The 20108-nt window shown below is 40.7% G+C and overlaps 1 protein-coding gene across 1 annotated transcript; it reads right to left on the minus strand.

Moving 5' to 3' along the window:
- Positions 1–316: 316 nt before the first annotated feature.
- LOC140913850 (actin, aortic smooth muscle-like) lies at positions 317–18441 on the minus strand. The gene is made up of 9 exons (XM_073350661.1): positions 18404–18441; positions 15193–15369; positions 13055–13183; positions 11412–11522; positions 7323–7407; positions 5264–5425; positions 4382–4573; positions 2672–2853; positions 317–521 (listed from the first exon to the last, which is right to left on the minus strand). The coding sequence occupies exons 2-9, from the start codon at positions 15319–15321 to the stop codon at positions 378–380; spliced, it is 1134 nt and encodes a 377-aa protein (XP_073206762.1). The 5' UTR covers positions 15322–15369; positions 18404–18441; the 3' UTR covers positions 317–377.
- Between the last annotated feature and the right edge of the window lie 1667 nt (positions 18442–20108).

Raw genomic sequence — 20108 nt, forward strand, 5'->3', positions numbered from 1 at the left:
ATCATTTAATTTTTGTGCAGTTCAGATTCTCCATCAGTAAAAGAGGGTAATACTACTGATCAGCACCACAGCAACTTTGTGAGGCTTAACTTGTGAATGTTTGTAAAATGCTCTGAGATTCATGAAGGAAAATTTCTACAGAATTGATTGTTTTATTGCTATAATTACTCTTGGAAGGCATCTGTCAACTGCATGTTAAATTACAGTGTCTTTTCCTCATTCAAAAACAAGACAAACAATATACTAATCAGCATGATAACCATTTATTGTGTTTTAATAAGCGATGGAAGGAAGCCTAAAGCATGTACTGCCCACAAGGGGGGATGTGGTGTAGAGAACCGCTGATACTTATCACTGATGGCATATCATGAGTGTACTCAAAAGCATTTGCGATGGACAATAGAAGGACCAGCTTCCTCATATTCATCTTTGCTGATCCACATTTGCTGGAAGGTAGACAGGGAAGCCAAGATCGAGCCCCCAATCCAGACGGAGTACTTACGTTCTGGTGGTGCGATCATCTAGAAGGGGAGAGAAGTGTAACATTTTACGAGCAGAGTAATGAGTAGCTCACACAATAACATCTCGTCTGTGCAAATTTACTAGGTCAAAGCCAGTTCTCCATTACAGCAGTGCAATACCATTGAAATAAAACATCCAACAGCTAAAAAGCCAGTCATCTCTTCAGCCTTGCAGCTGCAGTCAGAATTATTTCAATGTAACAATTTGGCTCCTGACTATATGGGCCAGATCCTGAGAGGAAGCCAATGGAGTGGCAGATACTCAGCACTATTCTGAATCAGACCTGAAGATGGTAATGAAAAACGGGCAAGGACCAAAACAGTCAGCTATCTGCAGATTGCCAGGGGGTTTTAGTAACTTGATCCACATTGAAGCCAAGAAAGTGCTCATCAGCTGTTTATTACATGTTATCTAGATGAAAAACAACCACTTGCTATGCACGTACCTGGGTGTCCCAGCTAAAATCCCTAGATGGCCTTTCCTTTAAGGTGTGTTGTAGTGCATTAACGTTCTTTGGATGCATGTGGGCCAATATACTTAACTAACTGACTTTCAAGTAAGTTGAGATTGCACGGAACCTCACAGGATTGGGCCCCATATACTTTTAGATTTTCAAAAATGATTGTGTTTGGGTGCCCAATTTGAGACACTTTAAAGGGGTCCTAGAGGGCAGGTGCTCAGCACTTTTGGAAAATCAGGCCCTAATAAGGTGTCTCCAGTTGGGCCCCCCCAAATCACTAGTAACTTTTGAAAATCTTGGCCCTAGTTGTTCATTAAGATTTAAATGAGATGCTTATTTAATTAGATTAAGGCTAAAGAGTTGTGCTGCTGCTTGTAATTATTCCTATTTCATGAGAAAGTTACCAGAAAAGTTTGATTTAATGAGTGTTTGATTTGGGCAGCATCTTGTAGGGGGTTTTGTTGCTGTTTAACAAACCCAGAGTTGGTCCCCAGAGCTTTAATATCTGAGAATAATTTTTGGCACCCTCACCCAAGTCAAAGTTAATTGTTCATCTCTTCTCAGTGTGATCTAGTAGACAAGGACCTGGACTTACTGCTTGACCTGGGTTCAATTCACAGCTCCGCCCCGAGCTGCTGTGTTACCATGGGCAAGTTTCTTCACTTCTGTGTGCCCCTATTTCCCCTCCCACCAGTTATCTGTCTTGTCTATTTAGATTGTACATTCTGTGGGGCACGTAGTGGAAAAGTCTGATGACAGCTGGCCTAGTGGCCTCATGGTTTCTGCCAATTCGGTCATCCCAGAGGGAGCTCAGACTGCAGCCTCAATCACCCCTCATGCTCCAATTGCTCCTCCAGAGATGGGTCACTACAAAGGAGTGGGTGGAGGGGTGGGGAACAGTGCAAGATAGAGGAACCTGGGCCTACCTATGCCATCAAGTCCTGACCCAGGGTCCTAGCGGTTTATTAAAGCGTCCAGCCCTGTTACTGAGCTACCTCAAATTATGTTTTCCCCTGGGTCATTTCCTTCTAGTCTGGAGTTCCTCAGTTGGAGGCACGGTCACTGGCTTAGCAGACTCTCTTTGGTCTCTTAGCATATGTCTACGCAGCAATTAGACACCCACAGCTGGCCCATGTCAGCTGACTTAGTCTCATCAGGCTTGTGCTAAGGGGCTGTTTAATTGTGGTGCAGACATTCAGGCTCGGGCTGCAGCCCGAGCTCTGGGAGCCTCCCACCTGATACGGCCCTAGACCCCAATCCTCCTTTGGTTTTTGCAGCTCCATCCTCTCCTGTTTCTCCTTCTACCTCTTTGGTTGTTTATTCAGTCTCTCTTTTGATGGGTTCTCTCTTCTCCTATTTCAATTTCCATTAGAGTCACAGAGGGCTCTGTTGTTGGCTCCCTCTTTACACTGTCTTTAGGAGACCTCATTCACTCACACAGTTTCAATTACCATTTTTATGCCAATATCTGACAAATCTGTCTCTGAATCCTGAGTGACATTGATAAAATAAGGAAGAAAGGTTAGATGACTTGCCCAAGGTCACAAAAATCCATGGCACAGCCAGGAACAGAATCAGCTGCAGTAGCTTCCAGTCTTCTGTTCTAAGCACTAAACACTTGTTCTCTTGTGGTCTGATTTCTTAACAAAAGAAACTCGAAAAAAAATCTGTATAAAGTGCTAGGATTACCTTAATCTTCATAGTACTTGGAGCCAAAGCTGTGATCTCTTTCTGCATGCGATCACCAATACCAGGGTACATTGTTGTTCCCCCAGAGAGCACATTATTAGCATAGAGATCCTTACGGATGTCAATATCACATTTCATAATGCTGTTATAAGTGGTTTCATGAACACCTGCAGATTCCATTCCTGTTTGAAAATAATATTTCAATACATTACATGTATATGTTTAGGAATCCATTTCACCTATTTCTTTACTACTGTCAACATGGAAGGATGACTCATACAGATCAGGGTCAATGGTCCCTAAACATACTGTATTTGCTGACATAGCTCCCTTAAGAAAATTCCAGGAACAAGCTATGAGATGCTGGGGGGTGGGTGGGGTGGGAAGATAAAGATAAGTGCAATTTTTTACCTTCCCTGTCAAATCCGGGTGGGAACAGGATTACAAATGGCAGACATAAAATAGACTTGAAAAGAAGAAAAATTCTCTCCTACTGTGTTCTAATGCTTGGGATTTAGATTGCCTCAAGTATAAATTGATGCCATCATTTAGCAAACAAAAAAAAGAGCAGTTTGAGCTGTTCCCACAATAGTCTGCTGTTCCTGCGGTCAAGTATATTGGTATTAGCAAGAAGTAAGACCCACTCTCAACTCCAGCTGGATAAAACGATTCTTATAAGCCAGTTTGAATAACTGGGTAACATGAAAACACAGTAAAGCCCACTTATGGTGGTGATATTTTTCCCCCAGAAGAGATACAAGGAGTTTCCCTGTGACAGAGTACAATTTACACAGAGTCATGCTTTCAAATAATTCAGAACTCTCATTCTGACACGGACTTGTGTGCCCAAGAACTGCTGGGCATCAGTGGTGGTTCTGCTACTGTGTATCCTCAAATCCCTTAATCTTTCCACATCCCAGTTTCCACAGAGGCCTGCTCCTGCTCCAGGACAGGGGCTCAGATACCGAGATGGGGGCTATACAGGTGCTTCAATGGACAGACTTGTTGATAGAAATCAGTGAGAGTTTTACCACTTCCAGGGAAGCAGGACTGAACTGACTATGGGCCAGTCCTGCTGTCATTACTCAGGCCTCGTTGCTGAAGTCAATGGGAGGAAGGCTTGAACTACCATACACTGAAGGTGGATTTTGACTCTGCAAAGGGTTGTAGATAAACTACTGGAAAATAATAATACATGGGTTTTATACTCTATAGCTTGCTGAGCTGAAGACTAGGGAACTGATTGTGGAGCAGAGGCAGCATCTGGATGAGAAATATTTTTTCTTACATTCTCAGATATTTATCTCACCTAGCACTAATGTACAGCTGTACTGATATCAATCCGTCTGAACTGGAAGCAGTATCTTCTCATGGTACTAAAGTACTGGCTGGTAGGCTTTGGTCTTAGTCTGGTGAACTGGTACAGGTGTTTGACACAAACATGAAAAATCACTGTCTTAGAACCCTGGTACTTTCTAGCCTGATAGGCAAATTAATATATAGCAAAACCACCAGATCTGTCTACATTTTCCAAAGAGTAACTTCCCCATATATCAGAGGGGCTGAGCAAACCCAACTCCTGATGGAGTCAATAGAAGCTACAGGTTCTCAGGACATAAAAGTATCTATATTTTAATGTTTCCCTTACAGTTAAACACAACATTATTTTCCAATTCAGCCACGCCCTTTGCAAACACCGCCCAGGCCCACCTATGAATGAAGGTTGGAAGAGAGTTTCTGGGCATCGGAATCTTTCATTCCCAATGGTGATGACTTGCCCATCAGGAAGTTCATAACTCTTCTCGAGAGAAGAGGAAGAAGCAGCTGTTGCCATTTCATTCTCAAAATCCAAAGCCACGTAGCAAAGCTTCTCCTTTATGTCCCGCACAATCTCACGCTCCGCTACAAACACCCAACAAAAAGAAGAAAGAAATGTTATTTTAAAAAAAGGATCACATTAATTATATCTTTTATCAGCATTCAATATGGCAGCCAGAAGACACTCTCGGGACAGATTCCATCACACGTGTGCGTGCGCGCAGGGATGCAGTATAGTCTAGTGGATTAATCACAGACTTGTGACATAGGGACTCTTGGGCTCTAGTTGTAATTCTGACATTGACCAATGTGTGGCCTCCAGGAAATTGCTTAACATTTCCATGCCCCAGTTTCCCCATCTGTAAAATCATGCTGATTGTGTCATACTTCCTTCTAGGGGTATTGTGCAGATGAATTCATGTTTGTGCCACCAAACCTCCAACAAACATCACTAGCCAGAACACAATAGTAAAAATATTGCCATATACTAGTTCCCCTTGGGAGCAAAATGGCTGTGACAATACATGGACAAAAAAAACAAAACAGCTTATTTATGTTGTACATTTCCTGCTCAGCCTGCAAAGCACCAGCATCCTGGACCTTAGAGATGGAAGAAGCCCACTAGCTCACACTGTCTATGTCTCTGGCCTATCGAGGGTTGTACCTTGCAATGCAGCTTTGGTGTAGCAAATCACATACACACTTGAAGTCCAATATGACACCAAAAAGAGTTAGTGTGCCCATGTAAGTTGCATATGGAAGGCATCTTATTACCAGTGGTGACGAAAGAATAGCCTCTTTCTGTGAGAATTTTCATGAGATAATCGGTGAGGTCTCTCCCTGCCAGGTCCAGCCTCATGATGGCATGGGGCAAAGCATAACCCTCATAGATGGGTACATTGTGTGTGACACCATCCCCAGAGTCCAGAACGATTCCTGGGAAAGAAAAGGAAAAGCTTGGCATTCTCAGCCAACATAGAACCCACAACTTCTGCACATTCTAAGAGAAAGCTGAAACAATAATAAAAGGACTTTGTTAGGAGATGTTCATATGATAACCCCTTTTGTCTTCATTATAAGTGGAGCTCTGCTTGTGTGTGGTGGAAATTGTTAGCATACACAAAGAAGCAACTGCCTTTGGCAAAAGCATGAAGCATTCTGCAATTGTACTGTATTGTTCTCTCTCAACTGATGCGAATGATAATGATCTTACATTTATACAGAGCTCTTCATCTCAAAAGACTCAGAGCACTACATGGACTAAAAATGATGTAAAATTGCACACAGAGATCATCTCATCGACAATTAAAATACAGCCTCCTCAGGGCTGAACACAGCAACTGTTTAACAGTGCATTGCATTGCACTGTGTAGTGTTGCTGCACTTTAGGGCAGGAAGTGAAGAACATCTTTTCCATTGAAAAGTGGATGAAAGTTTCCAATATTAAATACACACAGAATGGAGTCTTTTAAAGGAATCAACAATTTGCCACAAAGGTTGATTCCCACAAACGGGTGATCTCTTTTCACAAACTAGACACGGGGTGGGCAAACTTTTTGGCCCAAGGGCCACATCTGGGAATAGAAATTGTATGGCGGGCCATAAATGCTCACAACATTGGGGTTGGCGTGCAGGAGGGGGTGAGGGCTCTGGTTTGAGTATGGGCTTCGGGGTGGAGCCAGAAATGAGTTCGGGGTGTGGGAGGGGGCTCCAGGCTGGGGATTAGGGTGCGGGGTCTGGGATGGGGCTGGGGATGAGTAGTTTGGGGTGCAGGAGGGTGCTGGGACAGGGGGTTGGGGCGTGGGGAGGGTCTCAGAGTGCAGGCTCTGGACAGCGCTTACCTCAAGCAGCTCCCAGAAGCTGCAGCATGTCCCTTCCCCGGCTCCTATGTGGAGGCATGGCCAGGTGGTTCTGCACTCTGCTCTGTCTGTAGGCACTGCCCCTGCAGCTCCCATTGGCTGTGGTTCCCAGCCAATGGGAGCTGTGGGGTCAGTGCTTGGGGTGGGGACAACATGCAGAGCAGAGCCCCCTGGCTGTCCCTAGGCATAGGAGCTGGAGGGGGGCCAGGTCGCTGCTTCCCCAGCTGGAGGGCCAGAGCAGAGCAAGCCCCAGACCCCATTTCCCAGTAGGAGCTCGAGTGCCGAATTTACATGGCTGGTGGGCCGGATCCTGCCCACAGGCTGTAGTTTACGCACCCCTGAACTAGACTGAGGCACCAGGTTGTAAAGCCAGATGGTATTTTCAATTTTTTTCAAAATGTACCAAGGCCTCAGTGTTCCTGAAATATAATTTATGGCCTTAATACTTGATCAGGTATTAAATGGTTGTCATGAGGGATCTCTCTGCTAATGCTAATTATCTCTTCACAGCAGACTCTGAGTTAGATAATTGACAAGTATAATGTTTAAACAGGATATTTTCTTATAATGATTCAATAGTATTCTTTTGTCAGGAACATGTTTAATGGTAAAGATAACATGGAAATAAATAAAGTGGGGATTTGGAACATGAGTTGGTTAAGTGTTTGCTTCTTTTATCTGATGTGCAGTTAAGTGGAGTCTCAAACTATATCGTCTTTCTCTAATATAAACATAGGTTATATGCTCCTCAGAGAAATTCTCCGATACATGAACAGGTAAAGGGCTAGTACTTTTGGAACAGAAAGAGAAGAGTTCTATTCTTGTAATGGCCAGGGCCATGATATGCTTGTACAGTATAGGGCAAGCATGCAGTTCCTAGATGGCTATAGCTTCTTGACAGAACATATATAGTGTGTCTATATCAGCATACATGAGAGAGACAGACAGTAAGACTGACACCCACAGAAACTCACCAGTGGTTCGACCAGATGCATATAGAGATAGAACTGCCTGAATTGCTACATACATAGCAGGTACATTGAATGTCTCAAACATGATCTGCAATTAAGAGTTTAGGAATCTTTAGGCTATACAATCAGGAGCATTTGAAGAGACAATAAGTCTTCCCTTAACTTATAGATCACTTGCTAGTGCAGATTTATACCCAGATAACTCATCTCCCCAACAACCTACTAAAATTAATTTCATCCATTCACTGCTGTGTAAACAAAATTCTGTGTCAACCCAAAGGAAAAAAATAACCGTAACATGTATATTTTATCCCTTTAAAATATATTCAGATTATAAATAGGATTTAGAACACAATGTAATTAATACGTGTTTGAACTTAAAAGTTAATTATTGTTGTGTCAAGCATTTTCAGCTGGAAAGAAATATTATTTAATGATGTACTTTTCCCAGTAATATTACTCTTCACATAAATAAGATACATCTTGTAGGTAAAGTTCACCCACTAGTCTAAAACAAAAAGGAAAATAAATTACATACATTTTATATTGTTTCTCTTGCATTTTAATGTTACTTTTGTATTTAAAAGTCTGGGTTTGGGATTTTGTTTTTTTTTTTTAACCATTAAACCCTATGCATCCGCCCTCATCCTGGTGTCAAAGCACCATTAAAAATATCACAAATTTCCTTTGTTTTCCACACTTGTTTCTCAAGAACTTGCAATAGCAAAGAGTTATAAACAATATACACTTCTATGGCCCACTTCCTCTGATGATTTTAAAGCTTTATTAAGCTGCACATCATTCCAGTGAAGTGGGTGTTGTTATATACAATTTATAGATAGGGAAACTAAGGCAAAGAATGGGGAACTAACTTTCCCAAACTCACAAATGTAATTGTAGCCATGTTGGTCCCAGGATATTAAAGAAACAAGGTGGGTGAGGTAATATCTTTTAGTGGACAACTTCTGTTGGTGAGAGAGACAAGCTCTGTGGATCTCGAAAGCTTGTCTTTCTCACCAACAGATGTTGGTCCATTAAAAGATATTACCTCACCCACCTTCTCTCTCCAAACTGACAAAAGAAGTTAGGGGCATAATGGGAATGGAACCCAGGAGTCCCGACTCCTAGTCCCTGCTCTAATCACTAAACAAGAATGACTCACTGTCTACCTCCCCACTCTGATAAAACCTTCCCAGCTGCCACCACTTCCCCTGAGGTATTAGACCCCGAGGCCCCCAAGACAAATGATACCATTTCTTCAAACACTGGCAAAGAATGTCCCTAAAGCAATGCACTCACCATCCCTTTCCTACAAACTGAGAGCACCTCCTCCTTTATTAGCTACACTTGCAGTGTTCTTGAGTTCTCTCCTGATCCAGTTTTACCGGGGGGGTGGGGGGGGCAGCACACTGTACTTGCTTAGGGTTTGATCCAAAGTTCAATTAAATCAACTGAGTCTTCCAACTGATCTCACTAGGATTTGGCTTAGGTCCATATTGGGCCATATTCAGTGTGGCAGGCACACGGAGATGTAAACTACACTTCCATCTCTGTGGTAACCTAGCCCCTTGCCCTGGAGGAGGATTAGAGGGAAACACAGGTGAAGTTCTTCTATAAGTACCTATAGCAGACATACCCATTGCTATAGTATCAGAGAACCTTCTATGTTCCAGGGCAGATCTTCAAAGGCATAAATGACACTTAGGTACCTAATGTGCCATTTGCATCTTAGAAACTATGCGTCTATGTACATACCACAGGTTCTCCCTCAGGTTTGCACCAGGTGGAGCAGCTTTAGTTTCCAACTGGCCTTGCTAGGATCTCTGCTAGTGAAGGCTGTTTGGGGCAAGCACTGATAACATGGGTGCATCCCTTTCCCAGTCAGTGCTTCCCATGCTCCTGAGAGCAATTTGTCCCCCCTAGTGGAGGGAATGATATGGCCACTTTCCATCATTACAACTTCCCTCCCGAACCTGTACCTACACCAGTGGGAGCCAATGAAGACAGATGGGTTAAATTTAGACTCTTGATTTCATATGTTAGCATCTCTGCAAAGAGACTATGGTTTAAGAAAAAGATTTGTTCCTTTCAGTGACAAACTATATTTTAATTACTGGCATTTCATTTCCAATTAATGACTTAATGTAATAAGTGATAATCTTTTTTTTTTTAAATTGAATTTATTATCACTGCATAATGGCAGACACACACTACCAGGCATGTCTTGCTGTGAAAGCAACAATTGTCTGGTTGTTGAAAGCAGCTATCTTGATCATGTTCTTTGCAATACCTCTTTCTTTGTATTACCTCCCAGTAAGGGGCTCTCTCAGTTCTTATTGCTTAATTAACTCATTTACATTGTCATTACACACATAAGGGTCATATTAAATGTATACCAAAAATGTGCATGAAGGGAAATGCAAATCCATGTCAATTTTTTCTTGGTACTGAGCGTGTATATATCTATATTTGTGTTTAGTACTGGTGACTCCGCACTCCAATTTTTGAGGGAAGCAGTATGGCCTTCTGGATGGAGTGGTGCTCTAGAAGACACAGACCCCTGAGTTCTAGATCAGGCTCTGATGCCAATCTGCTAGATGGCCTGGGGGCATGTCGTACAACAGAAAAATTTTCAGAAGTGCTATCTAAGTTTGGATGCCTTTAGACCTATTAAATCCCCAAACTGGCAGGGAGAATCCCATTTTTGAACACTCTGTCCCTGGTTCCTGAAATGCTGTTTCAGCTGATACCACTGCAGAGCTGCGGGCAAGATACCCTAGGCTGTGTGTCAATGCTTAGAGCCTAGTCCCCAACACCCACATTTACCATATGGCTGGAGTAATGCCTCACCCAATATGTAGGGTATCGCTCCAGCCACATGGCAGTGGGCAGACAGGCTGGGAATCATGCAGGGGGCTGGATTAGAGGGAGTAGAGGGAGAATTTGAAGCGAGAGCTAGAGAAAAAGTAGAGAAAATCATGGTTTGATGTGGAGCCAAGGAATGGATTTGGTTGGAAGGGAATTAATGCAAATAACATATTGCATATTCAAATATTAATATAACTCATTACATCATGTGGATGTGTGTGTGATGACTGCCGTCTTGGCCAACACCGGGGATTGAACTGGAGACCTCCAGCAGAGTTAAAGGTTTAAGTCCCTACAGCCCCAGCTACAGAGTCTGGCTCTTTAACTCCAGTTGTAGCAGACTCACATCATCTGTGGAGATGGGGAAACACAAATCATGCACTAAGCAGTGAATTACATATTTCCTCTGGATGGAGAAAGCTCAACCTGAGTGTATAAGGCCTAAAGCAATTTGAATCCTAGGCAAGTCCCCACTTACATGACAGCTGCATCTTCTCTGATACATTGGGGTTTGACCTGACAACCCGCAGAGGAGAAGCAAGGAGTCTCTACAGCTGGAGCTAAAGAGCCAAACTCTATAGAGGGATCAATAACAAACTCACATCCTCTGTGATTTGGACGCAGAATGACACATAACACACCAACCAGCTGATTACACAAATTCTCCAGATGTCCAGTCCTACATCCTTAACAAGTACATGCTTCAGTTTCTACGTGCCCAAAACCAGACACTTAAAGGCCTGAGTTTCAGAAGTGCTGAGCACTCACAACTCCTGCTGAAGGCAACGAGAGGTTCGACATCCCAGCCCTACTGAATATCAGACCACAGTTGTCCAGAGCCAGGCATCTAAAATGAGAGACTATTGTGAGAATGTGGGGCCTAACCTCCTTACCTCACATTCCCCAGGAGAAAAATGGGACAATGCAACAAACCACCCCTGTGAGGGAAGATTACTTAGGGTTTGTAAGGCACTTGAGAAATATGAATCACTTCCAAACGTAATAACTAAACATTTTCTTCTTATCCACAGAAGAGGAACAGCATAGGCAGCAGAAAAACAAGCTTTTCCACATGTCCCAACCAATGGCCATTGATCCTACCATGGAGGCACTCCCTACAGGAAGAAGGGGGGAGTAGCATATCTAGGACCGTTTAACTTTTGGCTCCTATGCTGAAACAACCTGTGCAGCACAGCATTAACACAACAATATCCAAATTGTTACCTGAGTCATTTTTTCCCTGTTAGCCTTAGGATTTAAGGGGGCCTCAGTCAGCAGCACAGGATGCTCTTCTGGGGCAACACGAAGTTCATTATAGAAAGAATGATGCCAAATCTAAAATGAAAAGACAGTTTAGGGCAACATTTTGCTGACTGCTTCCTTTCTTGGTGGGTCAAAACTGTGTTGAAAGAGGCATTTCTCATTTCAAATACAGTTTCAATGAATTTTAAATATACTTGCACAAAAACATATGCAGGACAGGACAAATTTTGCTGTTGTTTTTAGCTGAAATCAATGGGTTTGCAGGAGTATAACAGAGTAGATCTGGGGCCAAATTCTATACCATAGAATCTTTTTACTTGGGATACCACAGATAGGCAGCCTATCATCCTTATTAAGTGGCTGTGCCCATTAAAATCCAGATGCAGTAGCTGACCTAAGAATTGGACAGGTATATGAGGGAAGGAATTCTTCATTCCAGACTGCAAAGCTGCTCCATGGCTTCTATGGTAGCCAAAGTGTCCCCATCCATGGGGATCAAGAGTCCTAGCTCATGTAGGCTTTATAAATGAAGTCCAATGATTTCCACCATCTTTGAAAATCAGACGACTAAACCTGGACCTGAACTCAGAATTGAATTGTCATTAATTCTACAGTAACTGGAGTTTATTTGCCACATAATCCGTAAAGCACTTTGAGATCCCTCATGGTGGACAGTGCTATCTATATTTAGCAATGCAAGCTTTGACAGTCCTTCAAGGCTTTGGTGACCCTTGTCTCTCCAATGTGTTCTCCAGCAGCACAGCTCAATATCTGTGCCCACTTTAGGACCTTCCTTTAATGGATACTCCATGGAAGAGTTATAAAGCCCATTAGATAAATACCAGGAAAATCTTACTTGATAGGAAATAAAGAAGCATTATCACCTCGGGATATTTATGGCTAAACTGGAGTCCTCAACAGAAAAACGTTCTATAGGGAATAAACCTGTGCTCAGAGGCCAGAGTGGGATTTAAGAACAATTTCCATCTTTTCTGCTCTAATATTTGGAATTCCCCAATACATTTTGCCTACATCATCCGCAGCACTGAGAGAGCAACATATAAATACAAGGCAAAGACATCCTTTCATGTTTTCTTGCCTGTGAGGCCAGGAGAAAGGATTGGTCCTTTCTGTTTTCTATTTTTGTGTTTCTAGGTTAAGGAAGAATGTTTTAAGGTTTCTTCATTGGGATTCTGGGGATCCCAATCTAAAACTTTTACTTTGACCAAATTCCAATAGATGTAAAAAAGCAGCTTTGCCTAAGTTAGGACTTCAAAACTGGTCCCAGCACTCTGTAAATGCAGCAGATAAAGTCAGTGTATTTCTAGATCACACTATCAAAGCTGAGGAATAATTTTATATGCATAATAATTTGGAAAAATTAAAAAGCCTCAGCAACCTATGACCGCCTTATTATTGCCAAGACAAGACCAATCACCACCTTGACTGTTCCACTAATGTATTGTACAACCTTCCCCATAAGTTCTTTGTGTCTGTTCTTTTATGGAGGCAGGGATTGTGCCTTCTTTCTGCCACACATTGTGGGTGCTACCCAAACAAATTAATAATGACTCAGACAAAATGAAATGAAGAAAAACACTCACCTTTTCCATGTCATCCCAGTTAGTGATGATCCCATGCTCAATGGGGTACTTCAGTGTCAGGATACCTCTTTTACTCTGGGCTTCATCCCCAACGTAACTGTCTTTTTGACCCATTCCTACCATAACACCCTGGAACATGTAGTTGTCAAAAAATTAGTGTTGTATTGTGTATTTTAAAGGGACACATCTTGAGAAAAAAATCACATTTTTGTCTGAAAATGTTGTACCTACTCTAGTTATCATCCTTAGTTATTGCGAAAAGCTATAACTGAAAAGTTAGAGAGGAAAGAATATTTCTCTATTTTCCACTTTTTCTTGCATTTGGCAGTGCTTTGTGTAAAGTCAGTTTCATCATTACCCCTTTTTCTCTCTTGTTGAAAAGGCCCTTATCCACACACCAAGAGAGATGAAAAACATTTATACAACATATTTAAAAGGAAGTTTTTAAAAATACTTTCAGACATATTATTTACATGGGGCTGTATCCAACCCTGGATAGTCTTTTTACATTTGTCTTGATTGTAATAGCCACTGTATCTTGTTTGCCTAAGGTAATGTGAACAGCATATTTGGGACAATATTATTCAACTGCCATCAAAATCTATTCCATGTGTAGCTGGATATTCATTAATTTCATGATTTAGGAGATGTAGTCATTGAGCTGCATGCATTTGTGTAACTTAAAACTACATGCTAACTCTAATGATTAATAAAACTCAATGTGCAAGACAAATAGCTAAATAATATACCATGTTTTGTGCATACAGTATTGCAGGTTTTCAGTCATCATGTTTTACTTACAGCTACCAAGACACATTTTAGTTTTCAGGAATCTAACATCCTGACCTTGAATTCCATGCATTCTTTTACTGAAATAAGTAAACCACTTTTGACAAGTAGAAGAATATAGTCTACATTTTGTAGCAAGCACTCAATTTTGAAAATTATTAAATTGTTGAAAATACAGATATTTAATTAGGGATTGGTCCTGCTTTGAGCAGGGGGTTGGACTAGATGACCTCCTGAGGTCCCTTCCAACCCTGATATTCTATGATTCTATGATATTTTCTTTTAAAATATATAGAGAGGACATTTAAGCAGTTAAAAGAAGCTGCTAGCCACAAAATTACGCTTATCAGCCCTGCTCGGATTGATAAAGGGATGTTATTAAGGACTTTAATTGGAAACTTAATTGTCTCTACCAGTGCTTAATGTAATGATAAATGGATCTTATCTCTACTATAAATTTGGTTGCTAGTAGTATTTATGGTCTCCCAGCAATATATTTTTTTTTATGCTAATAGTCCTCTATCAGCTAAGGATCATTAGTCATTTACCCTCATAGAAGGTTCACTAGTCACCTAATCTAGGATTTAAGGTCCCAGGGTTCAGACAGTTTTATAATGGGAGGCAAAAAAAGGACTATCAATGTCATGTTAAATAACAATGGTAAATCGTGAGACTAGATGGATCTTTCGTTTACTGACTGGCAGGCAGTTTTATAAAGCTGAAAATATTTACAATGAAATTTTGAAGAGATCACTGCTACACCCACTCTTCATGATATTGAAGCACCAGTTCAGTTTCACTTGTGCACATGAATACCATTGAAAGGGCTATCAGAATTCTCCTGCAGATCAATAATTGACTTTACAGCCCAGCAATACCTTTTCCAGAGAACTGGCAAAAATATTCCAACAAGGGCAAGATAGCTTACTCCCATAAAACCATTCAACTCAAATCTTCAGTTTCTAAACGCACCAGTGTCCCATGGAAACATGTGAAAGTTTGGCCTCCCTTAGAACTGGATCATTGGAGAGGAGGGATCTCAGACAAATCTGAAAAACTTTGGTCTAACTTTTTAGAAAACTTTGATTAATTCCTAGTGGATGAAAACCAAGATATGTCTTTCCTTTTCCTTCCCTGCCCCCTTGCCTTCCTTTCATTTCCCATTCTGTAAATTCTTGTCTTTTTTTTTTTCTGTTCTCCCTGATTTTGAGGGGAAAAAACATGAATACAATAATTTTTTTACAAAAGAACTACAGGCTCAGACCGACATTATGCTTATATCATATCTAACACAGTTTTCAAGGGCGGTATAAGAGAAATAAAACCTTTGTCCTTTTGGAACAACTAACCTGGTGTCGAGGACGTCCAACGATCGATGGAAAAACAGCCCTTGGCGCATCATCCCCTGCAAATCCAGCTTTGCAAAGCCCAGAGCCATTATCACATACAAGAGCAGTGGTTTCATCTTCATCACACATTGTATCTCACAGTTCTAGGCTGTAGCAACAGCAACTTACTGCAGGTGGCTGGGGGCAGAAGCAGCTCTTGATCATTTAGAAATTACATTGCTGTAAAAGAGAGTCTTGAAAAATAATCCTAAACAGTGAAGACTACCCTAAGATCCCAATCTAGCAAAGCACTTAAGCATACGTTTAATTTTCAGCAAGAGTAGGTCCCATTGAAGCTAATGGAACTACTCATGCGTAAAGTTAAACATATATTGAAGAGGTTTGCTAGACCTTTTTCCCCACATCCAAAAGGCAAACCTTTATTTCACATGACCTCTAAAGCAAGAATCCAGAGACATCCTGGTGTTATTGAATGACCATTAGCCACATTCAGTCAAGGCAGAAATGTTCATCTCTCCCTGGCTATGCCAGGGCTGAATTAGCTATTCTAGATGATCCACTTTTCCTGGTACTTGGACAGTTAAGACTGAATTCATTTTTTTCATATTTTATATATATGATTTTTCCTCTCTGTTGATTTTCCTCTCTGTTGATTCAGTTAAGACTGAATTCATTTTTTTCATATTTTATATAAAAGATTTTTCCTCTCCGTTGATTTTTATATATATATATATATATAAATCAACAGAGAGGAAAAATCTTTTTCAAATTTTAGTACTTCAGATCAGCATGGCTCTATGGAAACCATAGAGGGGGGTTGTTTGTAACAGGTAATGACTGCATTCAAACAGATTACTCTGAGATGCTGTTTTGGGAGATTTTTTAGCACTAAATTGCAAGTGACAGTGTCAAAGTAACATGATCAATTGTACTAAACACCATTTATGTGGTCTACAAACATTTCGCAAATTCCCCTTCTCCCCCAGCGTGTAAGAGCCAATTTGAGAAATGAATGACTAAAAATAATCCTCCCACAAAGTCGCAGGAAAGCGTTTGCTGTGTGTTTTTAAATGGCAGCTGCTCTGTTATGTTAAGTGCTTGCTACAGGAACTATTCTATATTTGTAAATGGTGAATTCCTTATCAACGGGGCTATTCTAAGAAGTGGCGTGGGACATAACTGGCTCAACTAGCCAAAAACAATTTGACTCCAGCAGCTCGCCAACACATCGGGTGAAATCCTGGCCCCATTAAAATCGATGGCACAACCCCACTGATTTCACTGGATCCTCGATTTCATCTATAGACTTCTGTTTGGGAATCTCTCAAGTTTACTTTTCAGACCGGGCATTCCCCTCCATTTACCACAGGCAGAAATAGAGTAGAAAGAACATGCTTCTCCCTCCATGGCAACTCACAGAAGCCCTATACCTCCACTCAGGTTAGAGTAGTGAGATTCAAGGAATAACACTACCCTGGCTCTCTACTAACAGTCGGGCCAAAATAAATGCTGCTTAGAATGACTAACTCCCAAGCTACATCTGCACCCTCGCTGGCATGGTGGATCTTTGGCAGGCATGGACAGTGAAGCCAATGCCAGCATGACCTCTCGGGGAACCACGGTGCCATGGAGCAGCCCCTCTGTGGAGCAGAAGCATCCTTTCCCCAAGATTTCTGCAGTCCCAGGGGTTGGCTGGCCATGCACCAGGCCCTTTCCATGGCCCTCAAACCTGTCCACCAGAAGGGAACGTTTGTTTTAAAGTTTGAACTCCATAAGTTTCCTGGGCTCTCCATCCCTTCCTGCAATCAATACATTAATTAATAAATTGGAGGCCAATCAGAAAAGAGTTAGATTTCTGAGAAATGGGGATGCTAAAATTGAATAAATTACTCAAGCCATGAAAGTTTAACAGGGTTTCCCTGCAGCTGACACAGAACAGGATCAGTACATTAAATTTCTTGATTCTTTTCTTCACAAGTCGTCAGGACGACAACATAGCAGCACCAGCACAAAAGTCACTACCCAACCTTTTCTGTGAGGCCTGACGAGAATGTAAAGAACTACTAAGATTTTACTTGCCTGTTTCCTTCCTCCCTCTTCCCCACCCCAAAATACACCCCTGTGAGCAAATAAAATTTTGAAAGGGTGATATTGATAAAACTAAATATAAGACTGGTCAAAAAAACATTTGCAAGAAATGGGATCATGATGCAAAGATATGAATTTTAAAATGTCATAAAAGGAAAATCATTTTAACTTTTATGGACTTATCTGTATCCAAAAATTCCTTTCCTCTGTTCATTAGTGAATGGGATCATTTGATCACTTGATTGTTAACTGTACTAAATACATTCACTTAGGAATGTATTTAATTACTACTCCTAGTATTGTCTTCTCTTTCTGAACAGCCAGTTACACTGACTTTGATTGCTGTTTACTGTCTTCTGAAACTAGGAGGACGGTATTTGATAGTATGTATTGAAAAACTCATTCATTGACATGACTCCAACAATATAAAGATTAGTCCAGATTTTGATTTTTCCTACATGGGTGTAAATCTGGAGTCAGAACAAGTGACATTTTAAAGCACACAGCAATGGAATTACCTTAGGTTTGCACTGGTGGATATGTGATAAGTTGTGATTCTCAAAGCCTAAAACTGGGGAAACCCTTTCACAAGTCCAGCTCTGCCAAAAGTCTCTGCTAGCCCATGCTGCTTCAGGCAGAGATGCAGAGGACATACTGCTGGATTTGCTGTGCAATATCTTAATAGTGAAACATACATGGCTCCTATTCATACATATGCTATGTATTTTTTGTCCATAACACTGTCAGATTAAGTGCATTAATATTTAAAAACTAGATTAACCAGTGTGTTCAAATAGCATCACAGAAAAATCTCAAGACAACTCTGAGTTACTCTTGTAAATACTGACTGTGGATCAAATTATGTCCTCAGTTACTAATGCTCAGCTCCCAAGTAATTGGGTTACTGTGTAAATATAACCGATGGCAGAATTTGGCCCTTTATCTTCAGTCAGAAAGCTATGCTTTGCTTATTATTTCAGGATTATAAGGCCCCAAATGCTAAAGCATTCAGCACTTAGGGCACATTTGTCCAGCCTGCAGTGGAGAGCCTCTCAGCCTGGGTTAACACCAGACTTGGGCTAGCGTGGCTTGAGCTAGCCCTCCAAAAAATAGCTGCACAAACCATGCTTTGAAGCTACAGCTCAGGTTCTGAAACACCCCCCATCCCGTACTTCCGTAGGCTTACAGTGCGTCACTTTCAGAATACTTCCAAGATGGAGTCATGCCTGCATCTTTCTTTTTGCTGAACCTACAGAAGCATTAACAATTAGCTCCTTTCCTCAAAAGCAGCTTTTTGGATATCTACTGTAGGTATTCAGAACAGGAAGGAGAATTTCCAGAAATTAGCTGGATTGCAATTTTATTTCCAATCTTAGCTCACTTACAAAAAATGCTACTAACGATGTCCACTAAAATACTGGGATAATTTAGGAGGAAATTGGTTTAATGGTCTTCCGAGAAAGTTATGAAAAGAGAGTGTGCTGATTACAACTTAGGGATCCCAAGGTATACTTTTATTCTTATCGTTTTTACCTTTTTCATCCAATGGAAAAAAAAAAGATTTTAAACATGGCTGCTGCTTAAGCTTTTAAACATGGCTGTAAATGTTTGCTTCAGGAGTTTTATATTTAGACCATACAAATAATTCAGCTCAGGGCTGAAATGTTGCAAGATATATTTGAGCTTTATTTGAGAGGTTGTGTGGGGTTTTTTTTCTTTTTTAATAAAACCAACAAAGGAACAAAAACAGGAAGATTTGCCTTGGCTTAAACATGAATTTTCTGGCTCTTGCATCTCACTTTTATTTTTGTTTTGTTTTGTTCTGCATTGAGTATTTCACTTGCTATTCTTTACTCTTTATTCATAAAACAGGGTGTAAGTCTTCTAGGACACTATTAAGTATTTCAATACCTTACTTAATATAATTTGAAACTAAATAACAAATTCTGACCAACATTTTTAACCAGTTATATGACTGGTATTTTGTACCTGCACAGTAACATAAGAAAGGGACGGGGGTTTTATGACTGCCTTAAAGTTAACTTAGCAGGTGAAGGATGGAGTTTTTGCTCTCTTCCCACAATGTGATACTGAAAAATCCACTGCAGGTTAGTTAACAGTTTCAGCACTATTTTGTAATGTTTGCTCAATGTATATGAGCATTAAGAGACAGAGCATTAAGTGCCTTTATTCCTGAACCAAATCCCATTAAAACACAATGGAAAACTTTGCATTCATTCCTTGGATTCCAATGTGGTCCTTATCCAGCCAGAAAACACTAGTAAGGTTCTAAATCTACTGCAGTTCAGTCCTAAATAAATCTTTCTGGAAGGTGTGTGCAGTTTCATCATCCATACAAATGGACTCCCATATGCATTAGGAGTACATAATTCCATTCATATCTAATTCAAATCTTTAATATTAAAAATGTATATGACATTAAAGTCTTGTTAGTATATACACACAAAAACCCACTCATCTCTCTCAAACTTGCAAAATTAAATTAAGTACTGAAAAGGTCTTGTATTACTAAGACATTATTACTTTTACAAAAGATGCAGCACATTTACAGTTGTACTATGAAATGTCAAATAACTGCAAGCAACAGAACACAAAGTTCATTTTGTGCTCTGTTATCCTTCCTTTTTTTATTTTGGTTGCTCACTAACTGGCAGTTCAGTTTATATGCACCAGTTCTTCCAAGTCACAAAGGAAGTGAAGTTCTATGGCACACTACTTTTGAATAATTCTGAGGCTCAGCACATAATAACTATGGCGTTACATCTTGATCACTTAAGGAATAGCCCCTTTGGGATTACTTGCATGAC

This window comes from Lepidochelys kempii, chromosome 6 (assembly GCF_965140265.1).
Source record: "Lepidochelys kempii isolate rLepKem1 chromosome 6, rLepKem1.hap2, whole genome shotgun sequence".
NCBI classification, from domain to species: domain Eukaryota; kingdom Metazoa; phylum Chordata; order Testudines; family Cheloniidae; genus Lepidochelys; species Lepidochelys kempii.

Bases quoted from the DNA above. Each gene is read 5' to 3' on its own strand.
- LOC140913850 (XM_073350661.1), bottom strand. From the start codon at position 15,321: ATGTGTGATGAAGATGAAACCACTGCTCTTGTATGTGATAATGGCTCT. The intron at 11,523-13,054 runs GTGAGTGTTTTT...TTTTCATTTTAG, and splicing joins ACTGGGATGACATGGAAAAG to ATTTGGCATCATTCTTTCTA. The intron at 5,426-7,322 runs GTGAGTTTCTGT...TTTCTTTCCCAG, and splicing joins TGCATCTGGTCGAACCACTG to GAATCGTTCTGGACTCTGGG.